The sequence below is a fragment of the Salvia hispanica genome, chromosome 3 (assembly GCF_023119035.1).
Source record: "Salvia hispanica cultivar TCC Black 2014 chromosome 3, UniMelb_Shisp_WGS_1.0, whole genome shotgun sequence".
NCBI lineage: Eukaryota > Viridiplantae > Streptophyta > Magnoliopsida > Lamiales > Lamiaceae > Salvia > Salvia hispanica.
This window is the reverse complement of record NC_062967.1, coordinates 29,273,408-29,292,461: the sequence shown is the minus strand read 5'-3', so window position 1 is coordinate 29,292,461 and position 19,054 is coordinate 29,273,408. Positions and strand designations below refer to the sequence as shown.

At 39.7% G+C, this 19,054-nt stretch overlaps 7 protein-coding genes across 12 annotated transcripts; 4 read left to right on the top strand and 3 right to left on the bottom strand.

Moving 5' to 3' along the window:
• Positions 1-100: 100 nt before the first annotated feature.
• Positions 101-992, top strand: LOC125210862 (auxin-induced in root cultures protein 12-like). The gene has a single exon (XM_048110467.1). The coding sequence runs from the start codon at positions 135-137 to the stop codon at positions 813-815; it is 681 nt and encodes a 226-aa protein (XP_047966424.1). The 5' UTR covers positions 101-134; the 3' UTR covers positions 816-992.
• Positions 993-1,355: 363 nt separating this feature from the next.
• LOC125210861 (cytochrome b561 and DOMON domain-containing protein At3g25290-like) lies at positions 1,356-3,062 on the bottom strand. Its single transcript, XM_048110466.1, has 3 exons — positions 2,325-3,062; positions 1,870-2,124; positions 1,356-1,798 (listed from the first exon to the last, which is right to left on the bottom strand). Exons 1-3 carry the CDS (start codon positions 2,937-2,939, stop codon positions 1,541-1,543), a joined length of 1,128 nt encoding a protein of 375 aa, XP_047966423.1. The 5' UTR covers positions 2,940-3,062; the 3' UTR covers positions 1,356-1,540.
• A 1,213-nt stretch (positions 3,063-4,275) lies between these two features.
• LOC125216609 (4-hydroxy-tetrahydrodipicolinate synthase, chloroplastic-like) lies at positions 4,276-6,532 on the top strand. The gene is made up of 3 exons (XM_048118360.1): positions 4,276-4,601; positions 5,227-5,311; positions 5,419-6,532. The coding sequence occupies exons 1-3, from the start codon at positions 4,556-4,558 to the stop codon at positions 6,344-6,346; spliced, it is 1,059 nt and encodes a 352-aa protein (XP_047974317.1). The 5' UTR covers positions 4,276-4,555; the 3' UTR covers positions 6,347-6,532.
• A 480-nt stretch (positions 6,533-7,012) lies between these two features.
• On the top strand, positions 7,013-9,175 carry LOC125214266 (ubiquitin-conjugating enzyme E2-17 kDa). Of its 3 annotated transcripts, XM_048115209.1 has the most exons (6): positions 7,058-7,115; positions 7,294-7,400; positions 8,013-8,140; positions 8,223-8,266; positions 8,385-8,489; positions 8,845-9,061. In XM_048115209.1, exons 2-5 carry the CDS (start codon positions 7,331-7,333, stop codon positions 8,452-8,454), a joined length of 312 nt encoding a protein of 103 aa, XP_047971166.1. In that variant the 5' UTR covers positions 7,058-7,115; positions 7,294-7,330; the 3' UTR covers positions 8,455-8,489; positions 8,845-9,061. The 3 variants fall into 3 exon arrangements, with proteins under 3 accessions (XP_047971164.1, XP_047971165.1, XP_047971166.1); XM_048115207.1 differs by lacking the exon at positions 8,223-8,266 and having other exon boundaries at positions 7,013-7,115; positions 8,845-9,175; XM_048115208.1 differs by lacking the exon at positions 8,223-8,266 and having other exon boundaries at positions 7,046-7,115; positions 7,299-7,400; positions 8,845-9,175.
• LOC125214265 lies at positions 8,843-10,503 on the bottom strand. Its single transcript, XM_048115206.1, has 4 exons — positions 10,400-10,503; positions 9,796-9,872; positions 9,486-9,726; positions 8,843-9,405 (listed from the first exon to the last, which is right to left on the bottom strand). The coding sequence occupies exons 1-4, from the start codon at positions 10,488-10,490 to the stop codon at positions 9,353-9,355; spliced, it is 462 nt and encodes a 153-aa protein (XP_047971163.1). The 5' UTR covers positions 10,491-10,503; the 3' UTR covers positions 8,843-9,352.
• A 2,899-nt stretch (positions 10,504-13,402) lies between these two features.
• On the top strand, positions 13,403-17,451 carry LOC125213759 (protein NETWORKED 4A-like). 4 transcript variants are annotated; one of them, XM_048114486.1, is made up of 5 exons: positions 13,403-13,594; positions 14,335-14,383; positions 14,980-15,048; positions 15,298-15,406; positions 15,506-17,451. In XM_048114486.1, exons 3-5 carry the CDS (start codon positions 15,034-15,036, stop codon positions 17,239-17,241), a joined length of 1,860 nt encoding a protein of 619 aa, XP_047970443.1. In that variant the 5' UTR covers positions 13,403-13,594; positions 14,335-14,383; positions 14,980-15,033; the 3' UTR covers positions 17,242-17,451. The 4 variants fall into 4 exon arrangements, with proteins under 4 accessions (XP_047970443.1, XP_047970440.1, XP_047970441.1 ...); XM_048114487.1 differs by lacking the exon at positions 13,403-13,594 and adding an exon at positions 13,647-13,781; XM_048114483.1 differs by lacking the exon at positions 14,335-14,383.
• A 336-nt stretch (positions 17,452-17,787) lies between these two features.
• LOC125215542 (nucleoplasmin-like protein ANO39) lies at positions 17,788-19,048 on the bottom strand. The gene is made up of 4 exons (XM_048116985.1): positions 18,967-19,048; positions 18,650-18,744; positions 18,446-18,565; positions 17,788-18,368 (listed from the first exon to the last, which is right to left on the bottom strand). The coding sequence occupies exons 3-4, from the start codon at positions 18,487-18,489 to the stop codon at positions 18,092-18,094; spliced, it is 321 nt and encodes a 106-aa protein (XP_047972942.1). The 5' UTR covers positions 18,490-18,565; positions 18,650-18,744; positions 18,967-19,048; the 3' UTR covers positions 17,788-18,091.
• Positions 19,049-19,054: the final 6 nt, after the last annotated feature.

The window sequence follows — 19,054 nt, the reverse complement described above, 5'->3', positions numbered from 1 at the left end:
AAAAAAAAAAATAGTACCAACTTGAAGAAAATGCATACAAGCACATTAAAGGTTGTGGGGTATAAAGTAAGTAGAATTTTCCCAATTGATCATCAAACTCTCTTAACTCTACATAAACTCCTCAAACCCCACCAATGATGGCGCTCACCTCCGCGTCCCTCCTCCTCCTCCTCCTCCTCCTCCCTCCGGCGATGCCACAATCGTGCAAATCCCAAACATTCTCCGACGCCAACACCAAGTTCGCCAACTGCGCCGACCTCCCCACCCTCAACGCCGCCCTCCACTGGACCTACGACGACTCCACGAGGCCCAGCCCGAAGCTGAGCGTCGCCTTCGTCGCCCCTCCGGCCCGGCCCGGCGGCTGGGTCGCCTGGGCCCTCAACCCCACGGGCTCCGGCATGGTCGGAGCCCAGGCGCTCGTCGCCTTCTCCGCCGCCGTGAAGACGTACAACATCTCCTCGTACGGCCCGATCGCCGAGTCGGAGATCGCGTACGCCGTCACGGGGAGGCGGGCGGAGCACTCCGGCGGCGTGATCAGGCTGTTCGCCACGCTGGACCTGCCGGCGGGGAGCGGCGGCAGGGCGATCAATCAGGTGTGGCAGGTCGGCGCGGCGGTGAAGGGCGGCGTTCCGGTGAAGCATGAGTTCTCGCCGCAGAATCTGAATTCGATGGGGTCTTTGCTGTTGACGGCGGCGGAGGCCGGTGGATCTCCGGCGCCAACTCCCAGCATTCCGACAGGGAATGGCGGTGGGAGGAATCACGGCGGCGGTGGCTTTTTTGCGGTGGTGCTTCTAGGGGTATTTTTGGTATTTTGAAAAATTAAGTATTTAATTCAAATTCACTAGTATTGTTGTTGTTGTTACCACTGCCTTTATTCTTTTTTTATTGTTAACCGAATTTTGTTGTTGAGATGTCTCATTATATATCAGTGCATGCATGTGTATTGGACACTAAAGAAAGGAGTATAAAATATTTGCAATCTTAAATATTAATCAATCTTCTAAATTAATTTAACTTTTTATTGAATACAAACCTTTTTGGAACAATAGAAATCATGCCCCTTGATGTTACTTTTCTATCAAAAGTAGGCGAAACTTAAAGAAGGAACAAAGAACTATGTTAAACAATCTAAAACTAGTACTACATTGCTAACAATATTTCCATATAAAATTATGCTTGAGGATTGGCGAGTTGCATCATGGAATCATACCTATTCCAAATTTCTACCTAACTAATTCCTATATAATCTATCTAAGTTATGGCTGTACAATCCATCTTAGCTTAACTTTAGTAGCTTAAAAGAATGTTTGTCGTTACAAACTATCCAATCAGCAATACAACGTGTCACCAGCCAATTATTGGGAATGGGAGGAAACAAGAAAATGTTTTAAAGTTTATAAAAGAGGGTACAATGTGTGTATCCATGCGAAATAACATATATGAATATTTATAAAATTAAGTTAGCTTCAACTAGAAATGCAATTAATATTAATTGTGGAATTTCACCAAAATGAAGAAACGAAGAAACTTTTTCTTTTTATTATTTCCTAGTTTGCTTTCTCCTACGTAGAACAACAATCCAAGTGATTGCTTCCAATAGCATAGCAATTCCTCCTAAAACGGCAATCACCACAATGTATGTAGTTCTCCATTTTTCTTGAGGCTTCAATATGTCAAAGCCTTTGAACACATTGGTGATGCCGAGCGCAACTATCGTGTATCCGATTACGTGGTGATATATGTTCCAATATGATCTATACTTGTGGTCTTTTTTTGGTCTCAAAACTAATGCAAACATCTGCAAAACGAGCACGATTAAAGTCCTTAATTACATGTCCGTTTTCTAATAAACAAGCATTGAGGAATTACCTGTAGAGTAGCTAGGGCAAATAGGGTAATGCCGATATTGCGATGGAAAGAATGTGTGATGCCTTTCGATTCACCACCAAGCTTGAGGCCTGTGCCCCAACCGGCCACCCCGATGGCATAGGCCGAAACTTGGCAAGAAACATGGAGGTAGAACCATGCCGGATTGGCTGACGGAAATACGCGCAAATACCTAGCTATCACGATACCCGCCGGAAACATAAAGCCCCAGCTAATAACATTTAGCAACCCATGGATCTGAAACCAACATTCATAATGTCACAACTCATTCAATCTCCCAATTGAACTTCTAGTATATTCCATATTAAAGTGAGATCATATGTATAACTTGTAAATCTACTCAATTTTTTTCATTGCGAAAAAATTCCCTCTATTCTGTCAAAGAAAATCAAAGAAAAAGAAAATTAATTGAACCGTGCATCATACTAAAAACTCACATTTCTGTTTCTACTCCTCCTCTCATTGCCACTGTCGGCTCCAGCGGAAGCCGCGGTCCCCCTCACCAAATCAAGTCTCCCTTTGGCCATCAAATTATCCGGGTTGGACGCGTGCTCGAGCGGCGTCTCCCCCTCGACCTCGCCCCCCACCTGCCACACGTGGTTCACCACCGCGATCCCCTTCTCCGGAAGCACCAGCCTCGCAAACAGAGTCATCACCCCTCCATCGAACTCCGCCGCCGTCTCATTCACCGCGAACCACAGGGCGTCGGTCGGCGCCGCCAGTGCGTAGTCGGAGACGTTGAACGTCTTGACCGCCATCCCGCCCCCGGCGCCCTTGAAAGCGGCGAGGGCCTGAGAGCCCCTCATGCCGGAGCCTGAGGGGTTGATGGCCCAGGAGATCCACCCCTTGGGCCCGGGCGGAGGGGCGACGAAGGCGAGGGAGAGGGCGGCCTGGGCCGGGTCGTAGGCCCAGTGGAGGGAGGCACCGAGGGCGGGGAGGTCGGCGCAGAAGGGGTAGGTTTTGTTGGTGGAGAACTGGTGGGAAGAGCAGGGCGGCGCGGGGTGGGAGGAGAGGGAGAGGAGGAGGAGAGCGGGGAGGAGTGGGGAAGCCATTGGTGGGCGGAGGAAGACATGGTGGCGGAGATATGTATGTATATAGAGAGAGCGGCGGAGATGGCGATGGAGTTTGGATGATCCAAAGCTTCGTCGAGGGGCGGCTATGGAGTGGGATTTTTGTGTATCTTGGATTTTGTGTGTGTGTGTGTGTGGAGGAGAATATTTATATGCATTGAGAAAGTCCTAGTATATTTTAACTAATGAAAAAATGGATTTAATTTTAATTAAAATTACTAAGTTTGGTCGATTATACGGTTACGATTCTGAGGATGATGTTCTCGGGCAAATGCGAGGTGAGCTTGCGAGCACATACTCAAAATGAATAATGACACAAATGTGTATTAGCGGAGTTATTGATAATTAGGAGATATATGTTTGATATCCATAATAAATCTATAAGATCAATATAGTACATCCAACCGAATAGTAAAACTTGATCATTTTGTGAGAACGATTAATTATCTTTTTTTTTCTACTATTTTTTCCTCAAAATATTAATACAAATATTAAAATTATATCTTGTTATTTTCTTTTTCTATTGAATAATCTTTTGTGGCCAAATACCTCTATTCTTTAACTTTTTTTATACTCATTATAGCCAAATTTCTTCTCGGCCCTTACGTGTGTCTCCGCCTATGCTCACGATCCCCTAGCTCGCCTTCATGGTGGCTACGGGCATTATTGTCGACTGAAGGAGGCGGGTGATGAGGCAACAGTAGTAGTAATCACAACGTACGATAAGAGTCAATGACATTATGGGCTGATTCGATCAGTGATTTGAGGTTGTGACGTTCGTTCGATTTTTGGGTCGATCACGTACGTTTTTACCCTTATTTCTAATTTCTAATTATTTATATTATATAAAAATAAAGCCATTATCTAGTTATGTAGGTGGTGTGCCGAAATAAATACTAGGGATCCGTTTGATAAGTTAGTAATGCCTAGACATAGATACTTATATGATTATTTATAAGTGTTTGATATCATAGTTAACCTATTATGTCAGCCCGTGGTTTTCTCTATGGCCCATCCGAGCCCGCAAATTTTTCCTTAAAATACAAAGATATGTATCTCACAAATTTGGTCGGATAGCATTTCTACCTCATTTATTATGATTTATTAATACAAAATCTAGATAATTTCTTGTCTACATAACAACAACAAAAAATTTTCATCCGAGCTTATCTTGTCACGAAGCCCGTATTTCTTATCTTATTTAACAAATCTTGAATATCTCATCTTTCTTATCACACAAGTGCTAGGAGTAGTACTGGAATATTTATCTGTTTAAAAATATAGTAATATAAAATCATTATAAGTTTAAAACCCTACCATTCTCCTCCTACCAATCAAAATCTCGCCGCCTCCACCGCTCCTCCGCCGCCGCTCTCTCGCAAGTTAAACCACGTGGAACGACTGCTTCAGCTGATTTCAAATAAACTGCAATGCAGCTGCGCTGCTCCTCTCAAAGCGCAAATTATCCCCTAGGATTCGGAGCTACAGCCACCGCGCGCTCCCGGCGAATCAAGTGAAATCGCGTTTTATTCCTCATATCAATCGCAGCTATCATTTTCTTCATATCAACCGCCAATTATCCTCACAAATTTACTGTAATGGCGTCGGCTATCGGATGCTATTCTCTCAATGCTAACCATCGAGGTACACCATTTTACTGATAGTATTATTACTATCCTTCTCAATAATGGTGCAATCCGTATATAACTGTCGCTTTGAAGAGTTTTTTTAGATTCACACTCCATTTTTTTGGTGCTGAAAGAAGATTCATATACTGAATCTAATATTGCCATTTGTTGTTATTTTAGTTTTTAATTCCTACTTTGTCAACAAGTCACATTGTTTATCTTGTTTTTCCATCCTGTTTCTTTTGGCTTGTATGAATATACAAAAATTAATGGTTGAACTGGAAACATAATGACATAATACTATGAATTAATTGAAGGAAATGAAATTATGTTGGGGAAGTACTGTTCAAACCTCAAATTGGCCTTTTTAAGGGAGGTTTTGATCACTTAGATACGTTTTGCTTTCGAAGAGATATGTTAGGAAGAATGCAGCTTGGTTAGGAAGAATGCAGCTCGTGAAATGGCCCATTCAATGCCAAAAAAATGCAAAGACACATACAATCTCCCAGAAGTTGATGCTTTTAGATGTAGTTGTGTTTTATTCGGATAGATAACGTGATTTTCTCGTAGCTCTGCTCGATTTCTTTGAGGAGGAATGATGTCGCGTGGTATTGATGCCAGTTTTTACTACTATGATGCAGGAAGGATCCCAAAATGGATCTCACCTAGAGCAGCTGTAATCCCCAATTTTCATCTTCCAATGCGTAGTTATGAAGTTAAAAACAGGTTTCCTCTTTAATTAACTTTTTCATCGCAGTTCTTGAACTTTTTTCGGTATAAAGATTTTATACTGATGTCAATGTTGAAGCAAGATGTCAACTTTCCACTTGCAGGACTAATGTTGATGACATAAAGTCGCTTAGGTTGATCACCGCCATCAAAACACCTTATTTGCCGGATGGTAGATTCGACCTCGAGGCTTACGATGCCTTGATGAATGAGCAGATCAAGGATGGTGTAGAGGGTGTGATCGTTGGAGGCACGACTGGCGAAGGCCAGCTGATGAGCTGGGATGAGCACATCATGCTCATCGGCCACACGGTGAACTGTTATGGTGGATCCATCAAAGTAATCGGCAACACAGGAAGCAACTCGACTCGGGAAGCAATCCATGCTACTGAACAGGGCTTCGCCGTTGGGATGCATGCAGCCCTTCACATCAATCCCTACTACGGTAAGACCTCCTTGGATGGTTTGATCTCTCACTTCAGTAACGTGCTTCCCATGGGCCCCACGATCGTGTACAACGTGCCGTCCAGGACGGGCCAAGACATTCCCCCCCATGTGATCAAGGAGATAGCAAAGAGTCCCAACTTGGCTGGTGTCAAGGAATGTGTTGGACACAACAGAGTGGAGCATTACACGAGCAACGGGGTGGTTGTGTGGAGTGGGAACGATGATGAATGCCATGACTCGAGATGGGATCATGGGGCTACCGGAGTAATCTCAGTTGTGAGCAACTTGGTTCCTGGTCTGATGAGGGATCTGATGTTTGCCGGAAAGAACTCATCACTGAATGCAAAACTTATGCCTCTGATCGAGTGGCTTTTTGTGGAACCTAACCCGATCGGGCTAAACACAGCCCTAGCTCAGCTCGGGGTGGTGAGGCCGGTTTTCCGGTTGCCGTATGTGCCCCTTCCTTTAGCCAAGAGGGTGGAGTTTGTGAACATAGTCAATGAGATTGGAAGGGAGAATTTTGTTGGAAAGAAATATGTCAAGGTGATTGATGACGATGACTTCATTCTAATCGATCGTTATTAGAGCTTTTGAGTCATTGTGGGCCCGGCCCGAACCCGTTGTGCCTACCGAGGAAGTCGGGCCAAGTTTTTATTGATTTTTTAGCCATGTTTTGTGTTTGTGTGGTTTGTTGAGATTGAGTCTTGTGCTTGGATTTCATTGATGCAGTGACACGCTATAGGAAGTGAAGAACTTCTTATTTGTTATTTATATCTTTGATATGTTTACCATACAAGCAATAAATACATCATACCAAGAATGTGATGGATTTGGTGAATATAGATTTTTACTTGAATAAATGAAAGAAGAAAAGCCTAAAAATACGGTGTTTATGTGTGTAAATGGGCTTTCTTATAGCAAACGTGACCACTTTCTCCATAATTCTTGTTAAATATCTCTCACATTTCTATACGCCAAATGGTAAACTTTGTAAAAATGTGAATTCCATATAACTTAGGTCAATCAAAACGTTACTCCTGAAAATATTGGTGATTTATATATATTAAACTTATAAGTTACTTTTAATTTTACATCACATAAATAATTACTAGAATAAGTTTTATAATAATATGCATATGAATGTATGCCTATTTTATTATAATTATTATGTGATAAATCAATTCTAATATTACATCACATAAATGTTTTTTCTTGATTTTAAATATTCCAAAATATAGGCACCACAGTAATCATGTGTCATCTGCTATAAATACACACTTTTCTACTGCCACCACCCTTCTCCATTCTAGCTCCCAAACTGTTCTTCTGCTTAATCGCATATTTTCTGGATCAGGTATTGCTTACCGCCTTCTGATTTTCACCCGAATTAGCTCTCGTTCTATAATTTTTGGTGATTCTCTGTTTGAATTTGTTGGATTGTGGTCATGGGTTTTGGATCTCCCCGATTTCATTGTTAGGGTTTTGGTTTTCCCTTTTTTTAAATTTTTATTTTTTCGTTTCTGTTTTGTTAGATTAGGCGCTTTGCCGTGAAGGCGAGAAGGATTCCTGATGGCGTCGAAGAGGATACTGAAGGAGCTCAAGGATTTGCAGAAGGACCCTCCGACGTCTTGCAGCGCCGGTATCTTCACGCTTTTCCCTCAATTAGTTAAAAACACTGTTATCTGGATTATTGTTTGGAAATTATTTACTCGTTTTGCGTTTTAATTCTGAAATTGAGTGTCGTCTAGTGATTTCCGGAGGTGTATGGTAGAAATTAGGTTACAATCTCGGTTGTGAATGACCAAATGATCATGGGGGTTTGATGAACTTATATGAGTCGGCAGAAATAAGTTGGTTCGATTCGATCGAATGTTTGCTTGAGTGCTTATAATGAGCTGCCAGATATTTAGGTAGTCCTCAATTGATTGAATTTGCTTGCTAGGATGCTTGTAGGCTGTGTATGTTTTTGTTCTTAGATTTCAAAATTTGATCGACGTGGATGTTTCTTCAATAATTTTCCAACGAGATCGTGTTAGGTAGCTAAGCAGGGAGTAGATTTCACTACTATCTGTTCACATGCAATTGTGGTAGGATCTGTATGTATTACTAGTTTACGAAGTAGTACTATATTTAATGGATAGTTTTTGCTTTTTCTATGAGCCTTGTTCATACTTTTCCATGTTGAGTTATATATGCTCATGATCCGTTATGTTCGAGATCTATATCTGATCCTCAATTTATTAAAATGTAGGTCCTGTTGCGGAAGATATGTTCCATTGGCAGGCAACGATAATGGGGCCTACTGATAGCCCTTATGCTGGAGGTGTATTTTTGGTCTCGATCCATTTCCCTCCTGATTATCCTTTTAAGCCACCAAAGGTATGTTACGAACTCACAATGCCCCAAGAGAGCTTCAAATTTACTGGTCTCCAACTCTATTGCTAAGCATTTATTGTTGTAGTTGCAAAAGGCAGGCATAATAAACACAGGAATTGTTTTCCTCTGGTAAAGTAGTGCAATTGCCAGATTTATATATATTATCTGATATGTTAGTATTCAATTACTGATTGTGTGTTTGTTGTACAATGATCCTCTAAAAATGATCCTCTGTCTGCTAATACAGGTTGCTTTTAGGACGAAGGTATTTCACCCTAATATCAACAGCAATGGAAGCATTTGCCTTGATATTCTGAAGGAACAGTGGAGTCCAGCCTTGACTGTTTCTAAGGTATTAAGCAACTCGTATTTCTCTCTTGCTGGATCTTTTTTCGAAGGCTTTCATGAGATTTAAAACTCTGATCTGATGTTTATTATTGACAAAAATGAGTTATCTATGGTTTTCTACTTTTGGTTGAGTTCTTGAATGCTGGGACATTTCCGTCTCTCTAGCTTGGTCAATGATGGCCTTACTTTCTGAAAACTGGCAAGGAAAAGATCCATCTGTTTATCGGGGCCATTCTATGCATAAGATTCATGATGTTACTCTCTTGATGCTTTTATGTTGTGTGTACTGTGTACATTTCCATTACTCGAGCTATCATGTCGTTATCATCTTCCTTATTTGTGTCCGTGTTTTTTGTTAGGTCCTGCTGTCAATCTGCTCTCTGTTGACTGACCCAAACCCTGATGACCCACTGGTTCCTGAAATCGCTCATATGTACAAGACAGACAGGAGCAAATACGAGACTACTGCTCGTAGCTGGACCCAGAAGTATGCCATGGGATAAACTGAACAATCAACCCGGCTAGGCCTCATCGTCTATGGTTAATCCAGAAAATAAAGCAGTGTTTGGTATGGTATTTTGTCCTTAACTGGTTAACTCTTGATGGTTGTTTGTGTATGCAGTACTCCATTTCCGAATTTGTGAATACAAGTATTCGACATCTGATCAAAAATGCTTTTTTTGGTCTCAACTCTCAATCTAATAGCAAGAAATAGCTATATATATTATTAGTGATCTTGGTATTCGTATCTGAAATCTGAATACAGGAAACACATTCATGCGTTCTTTTATTACACATATCTACTATCAATCTATGTTGAAAAAGGGCAATAAACAGCCGATGCAACTGTTTTTGCTAGGACGGGGTTTATGGGGTTTTAACCTTCCAATGAGAACCATACTTGCTGATTCCAGTAAAACCTATAGGCAAGAAAATGAGTCCAAATTAGATACTTGAAATATCTGTCTCTGTCAATGTGAAATGGTCGGTCGTGTTGTACCTGAGCCACCGTTCTTGCAGCCGGCATCTATGGTGTCGTAGAGATCTTGCACAGTTGCAGCGTTGGCAAACCAGTAGTCTCTCTTGACATGTTTGAGGCAGAGTAGCACTGACCTCGTGTGGTCAGCGCAGCCACCTGCCTCACAGAATCTGGGCCCTTCCTCTGCGGTGACGTTCAGCCACCCCTTGTAGGTCAGGCTGTAGTTCTTCGTGCCAAAGCCCGTTTTGCATATAGCCGAGACCTGGATAGCCCACGAATAAACTATATGTGTGATTCTCGTAATTGTGAAATTTTGCAAAGACAGACTTACATTCTGGAGGCAATATTCGGAACTCCTCCAAGCCTGGGTAGGATTTAGATTCTGATTACCAGCTGGGTACTTTTTGTCTGTAACCAGATCAAATTTAATTAGACATAAGTTAAAATTATTTTTGGAGAGGTTTTAAAAAATTGGTCATGTCCGTTTGATTCGATCCCCGTGTTCAACAGTTTGTTTGGGAGTTTTCAAAACTTTATGAATATGCCAAAGAGAAATGATATTCCCACTCTTGAGTTTTTATTGAATCAAGAAATAAAATAGGTAGGTTTGATTCACCATCTCATTTATATTCACGTAAGTGGCGTTTGGTTGTCATTACTAATTATCATAAGACTATCTATCTAGGATTTAAGTTGTATGGTTCAATCTTATGAACCAAACATGATACAAATTTAATCATGAGATTTAATCTTGCCATGATTTCTTAGAATACTCTTCCTTTTTTCTCCAATTTCATTCTAATTTGTAAACTACACTGAAAATCAAAATTTGAAATTGAGGGTGACAATAAAATCCTCTTAATAAAATCCTCTTAATAAAATCCTCTTAATGTGTGTGTGTGTGTGAGAGAGAGAGAGAGAGAGAGAGGATTTACTCTCTATAGCTGTGGCGTGTGTAAGGAAAAACGCAATGAAAAGAATAGCGCCGCCGAGAAACTGCCGTTGGCGATCACTTGCCATTTTCATGGTGGTTGAACTCTTGCACGCTTTAAGGGGGTTGTAGCATGTGCTCATGTATACATACATATATAGGAATGAGAAAACAACGAGATTACAACTGAAAATGGGATATACTTGGAATACATAGAAATTTGCGACATAAACAATAACTAGGTATGTGCAAGGTTAGAAAGAGTTGATGAAACCGATGGAATATGTTGTCATCTTAGGTAGAGTTGCAATTATTTGTAAAAGAAAGAATATACTATAAGTACACAAGTAGTCTAAAATGGTACATATATTGTCTGACTTTTACTGGATTCGGACCATGGCACTACACGGGTACACCTACACTCTTCTACTAATAAAGAGGTTCATCCATTGTAGATCTTTATGATTGAATATTCAAAAATGATTATATGTTCTTACGGTAAATTTTTTTTGTAAAAATAACATTACCTTCCACTTATAGAATATCTATACTTTATGCACTAAGTATAGTTGATTTGCGTCGGGCTTCGGCCCAATGGACCCTATTTAAATCCGACTAATGTACATAAACTAAAGCTGGCCCAATATAAAATACTTCAACTATTTCACAAGTCTCGACTAATTAAAATTCCTCTAAGTCTAACTATTAAAAAACTATACAATTAAACACTAGGCTATTTTTCAAGGCATGCAAATGACTAGGCTATATTCCATGATGATATAGAAAAATATGATAAATCTAAGGTGTGATTTCGAATTTCAACAGTCATACCTCTTATTCATTAATCATTATATTGAGATTTCACACTATAGTCATGGATACGCGCAATTAGCAAATGTTACTCTGGAATTATAAAAATATAGTATTCGACTAAATAAAAAATGGTTTAGCTGTCATCAGATAATGAGAAATTGAGAATGATAATATATATATTATTTCTCAGGTGCAGTATCCCTTAATCTATCTTGAAAATGATAGAATATTTTCTCATCGTCTATTTTACTAAACCTTCTTTAAATAATAACATTATTTCACCGCCTTACGCTAGTTATATTTGAATGAAACTTAGGTGGCATTATTAATTTGTAGATTGTGAGGTACTAATTCGGATCTCACCTAAATCAATATCTTTCTATTATTAATTTCTCTTTAGTAATTTGTTTTTGTTTGTGTTGTGAAAACTTTTAAATGAATATTGGCTTTATACCTGAGTCCCATTTTATGGTTTTGTGAAATTTGTTTTGCCAAAAAAGCTATGGTTGTCATTTATGATTGATGAATTATTTCAAACTGATAATCAAAATCTTGCATTAAAACGCATGACGTTATGATATGCTATAATCAGTAGAAAATAAATTAAGTCAATGAAATAAAGTCAATGATCGTTGAATGAGCAACCAATATAGGTCGGCTTTGGATACATGTCAATTCGTTGAAGCATTTTTTAAAAATATTATCTTTTATGTTTGACATAAAAAAATACCCTGAAATTAATCATTTACCCTTCATCAAATATGCACAAATCACAATGGTGGATTAAATTGAAATACGAAAAAAAAAATTATACTTTTGTACTTCAAATAAATAATTAATGTTTAAGACGTATATATAGAGAAGCTCAATAAATTAGTTCTTGAAATGATAATTATCTTTTTTTTAAAATTAAAATTGTCCGTAACTATATATTTTTGTTCCCACGTCAAATATCTATATGCAAAAATGATTAGTAAAAATTGAATTTATAGTTCCATTATTAAATTATTGTTGAGTTTACTTTTATAATCTACTTTTTAATAATTAAATAAATCAAATTCTCATGTTGATGGCTCCCTCTACCAGCTTCTCATCTAGTTACTAATAAACTGCACATTAATTCAAAGTTGAAATCATGCATACAACTAAAATACCTTTTTAATCACTTAGTCAACACTATTTTCTTTTCTTAATAATTATTGAAACAATTAATGGTAGTAGGAGTATTATCAAGATTTATAAGCTCAAGATTTATAAGCACAAGATTTATGCATTTTGTTATACAATTTGAAATATACTAGCAACAAAGAGAGAGCAAAAGTGGACACAGGGAATAAAATATTTAGGTTTGGTTTGCACTTTGTGGTTATAAAAAAAAAAAACAAAGAACACATAAAGAATGTGCGTCCATCTATATAGATCATTAAACATTTTAACTTTAAAAAATTTAAACAAAATTACAAAAATGCAATTCTAAGTTCAAATGGACAAAAAAGAAAAGGCCAAAGTAGATGTTTCCAAACTATGAACTAGCGAGAATACATATTTTTTAAGAACTAAGCAATTGGAACCCACAACGTGGTAGGAATGCTTCTTTTCCCTTTTTAAAATTTTATTTTATTTGAATAAATTTCACAATGACTTATTCCATTTCACATATATTTACATTTTCAAAAGTGAAATCAAATTCGGACGATTCACAATTTAATAGGAATATTACAATTAAGAGAATAAAAGTATTAATTCAAACACATTTATTACAAACGTACTATCCTTTAATCCTCGCGTAATCTACACTTTGTTTTCAAACTAGTACTTAATAAATCATACCAATTATAATAATAAAATACTCCACTTTGCAAGACCAAGTCAAATTTAAATAATAGGAGTAGTGCTTTTTTAGATAATCCAAATTACTATTAAAAATATTCAAAATTGTTGGACGCTCCTCAAATCATGCCAAATGCTTCTTTTTCCCAATCCCATCTCTCCATAATAATTAGTATTATTCCATAAATTTCTAAAACAATTTACAATCTAACATCAAATTTTATGATTCAATTTTGTCTCAAAAGAGTTGAATTGAAATGAAATGAATAAATATGATGTTATAAAGCTTTGACTTACTACCAGTCTACATGTGATGAAAACTTCTTACACGTCTCTCTCTCTCTCTAGATAGAAATATAGATAGATATAAACACACAGTGCACTTCCACACCTACAGCTAAAGGCTAAAATACAAGGAATCTCCACATTTTTCATACACAACATCTGTCTCTCTTGCTGGAGCTTCACAAATTTTGTTCTCTTTCATAGGTTTTGCCGCCTTCTCTCTCTCTAAAATTTTCCAATTCTTTATAGCTCTTCAAGAAACAGTGAAAAGGTGAGACATTTTGTTATGCTTTCCTTTCTTTTCCCACTATCTCAAATCTTGTTTTTTGGGGCATTTGTGGTTTGAATTAAAGATGGCGTCTTCCTCATAAAAATCCTTTCTTTGCTTTTCCATACCCTTAAAAGTTCTTTTCTACTTCTCCTTTGTCTTCTTCCTCTCAACCTTCCCCTGATTTGAGGTATATATAAATCTTGAATTGTATTTCTTGGTCGGTGTGAACATGTCTTGATTTGATTTTCCATGTTTAGAAGTGAAATTGTTTCTTGATTTGATTGAATTTGGCCCAATTTTGAGATTCTACATTTGGGAGCTGAATTTTCTTTTATCTCACTCTATCTCCATTAAATTCTCCCACATGTAAACTGCGGCATTGTCTACTGATTTTCGTGTTGTTGGGCCACACCTCTCTCTTGATTTTAAATAAATGGATAAAATTGGTATCTTTATTCAATAATTAATTGCACAAGGGGGGCAAAGGTCCTTCCATTTCTGCCCCCTGTGAAAGATCGTGGCTTGTCATGTTAAATCTCTTATTCAATTGATGAAATAATAAAAAATGATAATCATGTTTTAATAAAGGAGTTGGTCAAGGCTATGGTATGAAGATTGTGTGGATGTATAGCTGTTTTGTGGGAGATTACAGTTGTGCTAATGTTCAAAGCTCCTATTTGGCTTAGTCTTCGTCTTCGCCCTCGCCCTTGTCTTTAGCCTCACTAGTTACTGCATTGTAGATTCAAGATTTGCTGCAATGGCTGTGATTCCTCTTGCAGCGTAGTTTAGGTAGGTGTTCGTGTCGTTTTTTGCTGGGAAATCCGTGTTTGTGATGATATCTTTGTTGTGGATTCAAGAAATGTATGTTGTTATGAGATGAGTGCTGTTTGCTGCATTGTAAATTCTTCCATTCATTGTTAATGTGTGTGTTTGTGTTGATGGTTTAGACATTAGAGATCCATTTCGTGTGGTTTTGGGGGATGGTAGACTGTGTGACCAAGATTTGCTGCGATGGCTGTGATTTCTCTTGCAGCGTTGCTTAGGTGATCGTGTTGTTTTTGCTGAGAAATCGGTGTTTGTGATGATATCTTTGTTGTTGATAGATTCAATAAACGTATGGTGTTATGAGATGAATGAAGCTTGTATGTACCATTCTGATTCCATATTTTGTCGTAGAATATGTGTGTTTGTGTTTATGCTTTGGTGATCCATTTCGTGTTGTTTTTTTGCTGAGAAATCTGTGTTTGTGATAATTGATATCTTTGTTGTGGATTCAAGAAACGTATGGTGTAATGAGATGAATGCAGTTTGTGTGTACCGTTTTGATTCCATGTTTTGTCGTAGAATATGTGTGCTGATTTTGTCATCCATTGTTGTATGTGCAGCTGATTGGGTTCGTGTGCTGCCCTGGTGTTTGGATCGGATATTGAGCTCGGGTCATGGCTTCATCACTCGTAAGTAACCGGCTAAATACACTTTTTGTTCGAGAATTTAAGTCGAGTAGGCTAGTTTTGGGAAAGTTTCCGTCTTTGTTAGTTAAATCTCACGTGGGGCTAGTTTTTGTTTGAGAATTCCATCCGATGAGGGGTTTGAAACGAAACGCGAATTGGTGAAGAAAATTGGAGTATCGTTTGGTATTGTTTTACTTTCACATGTTTGTGTTTTGCTATTGCATAAGGCGGTCTCCGTTGCCCTTTTTATAGGTGAAGTTAAACAAAATGAAGAGGATGGAGTCGAAGAAGTCTCACTCGTGGTGGTGGGATAGCCACGTCAGTCCTAAGAACTCGAAGTGGCTTCAAGAAAATCTCGACGGTAAGTTGTTGCTTGCTCGAGGAATCATGTCATTGCAAACCTCTATTATTGACTATATCGAGCGAATGAAATGATGAGAATGATTTTTGTTGGTTTCAGACATGGATGCAAATGTGAAGAGGATGTTGAAACTGATAGAAGAGGATGCCGATTCCTTTGCGAAGAAGGCTGAATTGTATTTCAAGAAGCGGCCCGAGTTGGTCAGTCTCGTTGAGGAGTTTTATCGAATGTATCGTGCGTTGGCTGAGCGGTATGATCACGTGACGGGTGAGCTCAAGAAGAACATTCCCTCGGATCTTCGTTCTCAGGGCTCCGGGGTCTCTGATGTAGGTTCTGAGCCACCTTCGACCGGGCCCTCGCCTGACACAAAGCCCGCTCGCACCAAATCCGGACCTCGTGCTGCTGGATTCGAGTTTTTTCTCGGGAGCAACGGAAGTGGCTCGGACTTGAATAGCAAGGAAGGTGACGAGTCTTCGACGCTGGATTCTGAATCGGAGTCGGATGATTCCTCCGTCAATAACTACTCCAGCACGCAGAGCAACAGCGAGGAGGTGGGGTCGCGGAGGAGGGTTGTCGAGCTCGAAGCTGAGCTTCACGAGGTGAGAGAGAAGCTTCGTGTGCAGATGGAAGAGATCTCCAATGGTAAGCAGTGCAGCCATGAGTGTTCCGAGATCAATCTAGCGAAATTATCAGCGTACGAAGACGAGTTGAGAGTTGCGAAAGAGAGTATGGAAGCGTCGAAAGAAGAAATAACGCGCCTCAAGATCGAGCTTCAAAAGTACGAATCTCTTGGAGATTCGGACGACGTCCTTTCTAGTGGAGTCGTGGTAGAGAAAGAGTCGGAAACGCAAGAATCGGGCATAGTGTTGGAGCAAGATCAGGAGAGCGAGCTTCAAGAAAACAACGTTGGCTCGGAAGGCGAAGTCGGGTTGGAGCATAAAATTCGGAGACTCGAGCAGGAGCTTAGAAGTGCGGAGAAGAAGCTTCGTGAGTCGGAAGAAGAAGTAGCGAGCCTAAGGCGGGAGCTCACGAGCAAGGGCTCGTCCGTGCAGAATCTCCAGGATCAGCTGAAATCGGCACAGAAGGAGGTCGCGGTCTGGAAAAACAAAGTCGAGCGAGAGAAACGCGACGCTGCAAGGCTACAGGACCGCATAGTGAGGTACAAGACGAATCTCTCCGAACGCGATCAGGAAATCCGGGGGCTGAAGGAGTCGATAGGGAACGCGAACAAGGCCCTAGCCGAAGAAAACGAGCACCTTCAAGCGGAGATGACGCGGATGACGAAAGAACGGGCGTATTTGGAGGATAGCCTCAAGGAAATCGATCTACGATGCCAATCGTTGGAAGATGACTTGAGGCGAGTGAAGTCCGCCAAAGACGAGGCAGAGGCCGTGCTCGGAGCTCAGATCGAGCTGCTAAAAGCCGACATTGCCGAGAGAGACAACTGCGTCGAAGAGCTCAATAGAAACCTCGACGCGTGGAAGGTGAAGCACGACACGTTGGAGGCTGCCAGGGACGAGCTGAACGCCAAGGTCGCCGCGCTCGGTGCAGAGATCAGCTCGAGAGACGAGCATCTGCACGAGCTGCATCTGCAGCACGTCCAGCTCATTATTAACGTGGAGGAGGCCCGTAAGTCCGCGGAGGATCTGCGCTCGAGAGTCGCGGAGCTCGAGATCGACGTGGAGAGGAAGCAAGAGGCGATTCTCCAAGGGGCAGAGGAGAAACGGGAGGCGATAAGGCAACTCTGCTTCTCGATCGAGCACTATCGCAGCGGATATCACCAGCTCCGAGAGGCTGTCACCGGACAACACCGGTTGGCCGTGACAGCGAGATAGGCGTACGTCAGCCGTGACGGCGCAGTGATGCGTACGTGAAGCGACGTCGTTCTTGCTATATGATGTTTGAGAGTATTGCTGCTTTTTGATCAGACGATTTCCACAGCTCTTTGTAATACTATTGAGTTTTTTTTTTCTTTTTTCTTGAGAGAATAAACGATTTGTTTAGATTCAAGAAAGTTCAATCTAAAATCCTCCCTGCATTGTATAGCTTCTTTTTCGATTTTGGTTCACAGTTTTTGTTTTTTTCATTTGGATCATTTAAACATGATGTGACTGCATGTGGAATGGATAATAGATATATTTAGAATTTTGATAATAGTTGCATAAATCTCATCTTCAAGCAATAGGACTAATAATTTTCGGAGGATTACTTTCTCTCTTTTTTTTATGGTACGACAGGTAACACCGGAAATAAACTTAATGAATATAAGAAATACCTCTAATCTAACATGATTTGTGAGGAATAGAAATATATTTTGATATTTTGATAATAGTTTAATGCATTTAGTTTAAAACAATATACATACATATAAATCAGAAACACATGCAAACTCAAAACTGATTTTCTACAAATCTATCAATTTTTTGATACAATTAAATCATATAGAATTGGACACAGCTCTATTCATCCAATCCTATTTACAAAATCTCCTAAAATCTCAAAATCCATAATCAATATTGAGTACTACACAACTAGTTCTGTTTGATCACATTCAAAAAACATTTGCTTACCAACTCCCTCCAAAACACAAACCACATTCATAATCGAATGCATTTTCGATATTAGTTTAATTCAGATTTCTTCTTCTCCAAAAACATCCAAACATCTGCAACGATGATGTATGTTTTACCTACCGTGTGTCTTCCTCCTCTTCTTCGACTTTCTATTTCCACCGTTTTGCTTCCCTTTGTGCATATCCACACCATGTTTCCGTTTCTTGCTGCTGCTCCGTTCCTGCTGGTCATCTTCAGGCTCATCATCATTGTCATCTTCATCGGGACTGTCACTCAACGGAGCATCTTCATCAGAGCTGAGAACCAAGTCCTCAACGATATCTTCATCCAAAGCCATATCTTCTGTGTGCTTAGTAGTACTTCTCTTCTTGTCGACACTTTTCTGTTGCCTAATACACCAAACAAATATATTATAGTACATCCTTCTTTTCCTTTATTTGAGAGAGAGAGAGAGAGAGAAATGTACTTGGAATAGTGATCAGAGAGCATAGCACTGGCATTTTCTTCCATGTCAGAATCATCATGCTCATCATCGTCACTTGATATCTTGCTCCCGAATTTGGATGATTTATCTCCAATGAGCACACTGGCCAAAAAATGCATCTCTCAGCATAGATACAAAACCTCGAGATTTAGTAGAATAACACGATAAAAGGTATATGTGATTTACCTGGATTCAGTCAAAGCGCCGCTCCTTTCCTGGGCTCTCTGGCGTAGTGTGGCAGCATACTGGGACAGGGGGCTCGTGCCTGAGGTTTTCAGGTCCTGGTAAAATTGGTGGAAAACAAGAAAACAGATAAACAAGATGAACATAGGCTGATAACCTATACAAGATGTTTCAGTTAATTAAATTATATATCAGCAAAACATAAATTAACAAGCTAAGCAACAATTTGCAGTCGAGACTTGCTTGACGGCAACAAATAGATCGAACAACAGGAAAATCTTTTGTAAGGGAAGGAAATGGGAGACCACATAAGTTCAAACCTCAAGGAAAGATTCTGCCGCAGTGTCATTTGGCAAGAGTGCGACTGTCGTTCGCTTCTTATTCACAAAATCGGAATTCGCATCAATC

Excerpts from the sequence above, each read along its gene's own strand:
- LOC125210862 (XM_048110467.1), top strand. The coding sequence starts at position 135 with ATGATGGCGCTCACCTCCGCGTCCCTCCTCCTCCTCCTCCTCCTCCTC.
- LOC125210861 (XM_048110466.1), bottom strand. The coding sequence starts at position 2,939 with ATGGCTTCCCCACTCCTCCCCGCTCTCCTCCTCCTCTCCCTCTCCTCC. Across the intron at positions 2,125-2,324 it reads GGAGGAGTAGAAACAGAAAT|ATCCATGGGTTGCTAAATGT; the intron begins GTGAGTTTTTAG and ends TGTTGGTTTCAG. Across the intron at positions 1,799-1,869 it reads TTGCCCTAGCTACTCTACAG|ATGTTTGCATTAGTTTTGAG; the intron begins GTAATTCCTCAA and ends CTCGTTTTGCAG.
- LOC125216609 (XM_048118360.1), top strand. The coding sequence starts at position 4,556 with ATGGCGTCGGCTATCGGATGCTATTCTCTCAATGCTAACCATCGAG. Across the intron at positions 4,602-5,226 it reads TCTCAATGCTAACCATCGAG|GAAGGATCCCAAAATGGATC; the intron begins GTACACCATTTT and ends ACTATGATGCAG. Across the intron at positions 5,312-5,418 it reads AGTTATGAAGTTAAAAACAG|GACTAATGTTGATGACATAA; the intron begins GTTTCCTCTTTA and ends TTCCACTTGCAG.
- LOC125214266 (XM_048115207.1), top strand. The coding sequence starts at position 7,331 with ATGGCGTCGAAGAGGATACTGAAGGAGCTCAAGGATTTGCAGAAGGAC. Across the intron at positions 7,401-8,012 it reads TCCGACGTCTTGCAGCGCCG|GTCCTGTTGCGGAAGATATG; the intron begins GTATCTTCACGC and ends ATTAAAATGTAG. Across the intron at positions 8,141-8,384 it reads ATCCTTTTAAGCCACCAAAG|GTTGCTTTTAGGACGAAGGT; the intron begins GTATGTTACGAA and ends CTGCTAATACAG.
- LOC125214265 (XM_048115206.1), bottom strand. The coding sequence starts at position 10,490 with ATGAAAATGGCAAGTGATCGCCAACGGCAGTTTCTCGGCGGCGCTATT. Across the intron at positions 9,873-10,399 it reads ACACGCCACAGCTATAGAGA|ACAAAAAGTACCCAGCTGGT; the intron begins GTAAATCCTCTC and ends ATCTGGTTACAG. Across the intron at positions 9,406-9,485 it reads CTGCAAGAACGGTGGCTCAG|GTTTTACTGGAATCAGCAAG; the intron begins GTACAACACGAC and ends TCTTGCCTATAG.
- LOC125213759 (XM_048114483.1), top strand. Across the intron at positions 15,407-15,505 it reads GCTTCAAGAAAATCTCGACG|ACATGGATGCAAATGTGAAG; the intron begins GTAAGTTGTTGC and ends TGTTGGTTTCAG.
- LOC125215542 (XM_048116985.1), bottom strand. The coding sequence starts at position 18,489 with ATGGAAGAAAATGCCAGTGCTATGCTCTCTGATCACTATTCCAA. Across the intron at positions 18,369-18,445 it reads CTCTCTGATCACTATTCCAA|GCAACAGAAAAGTGTCGACA; the intron begins GTACATTTCTCT and ends TTGGTGTATTAG.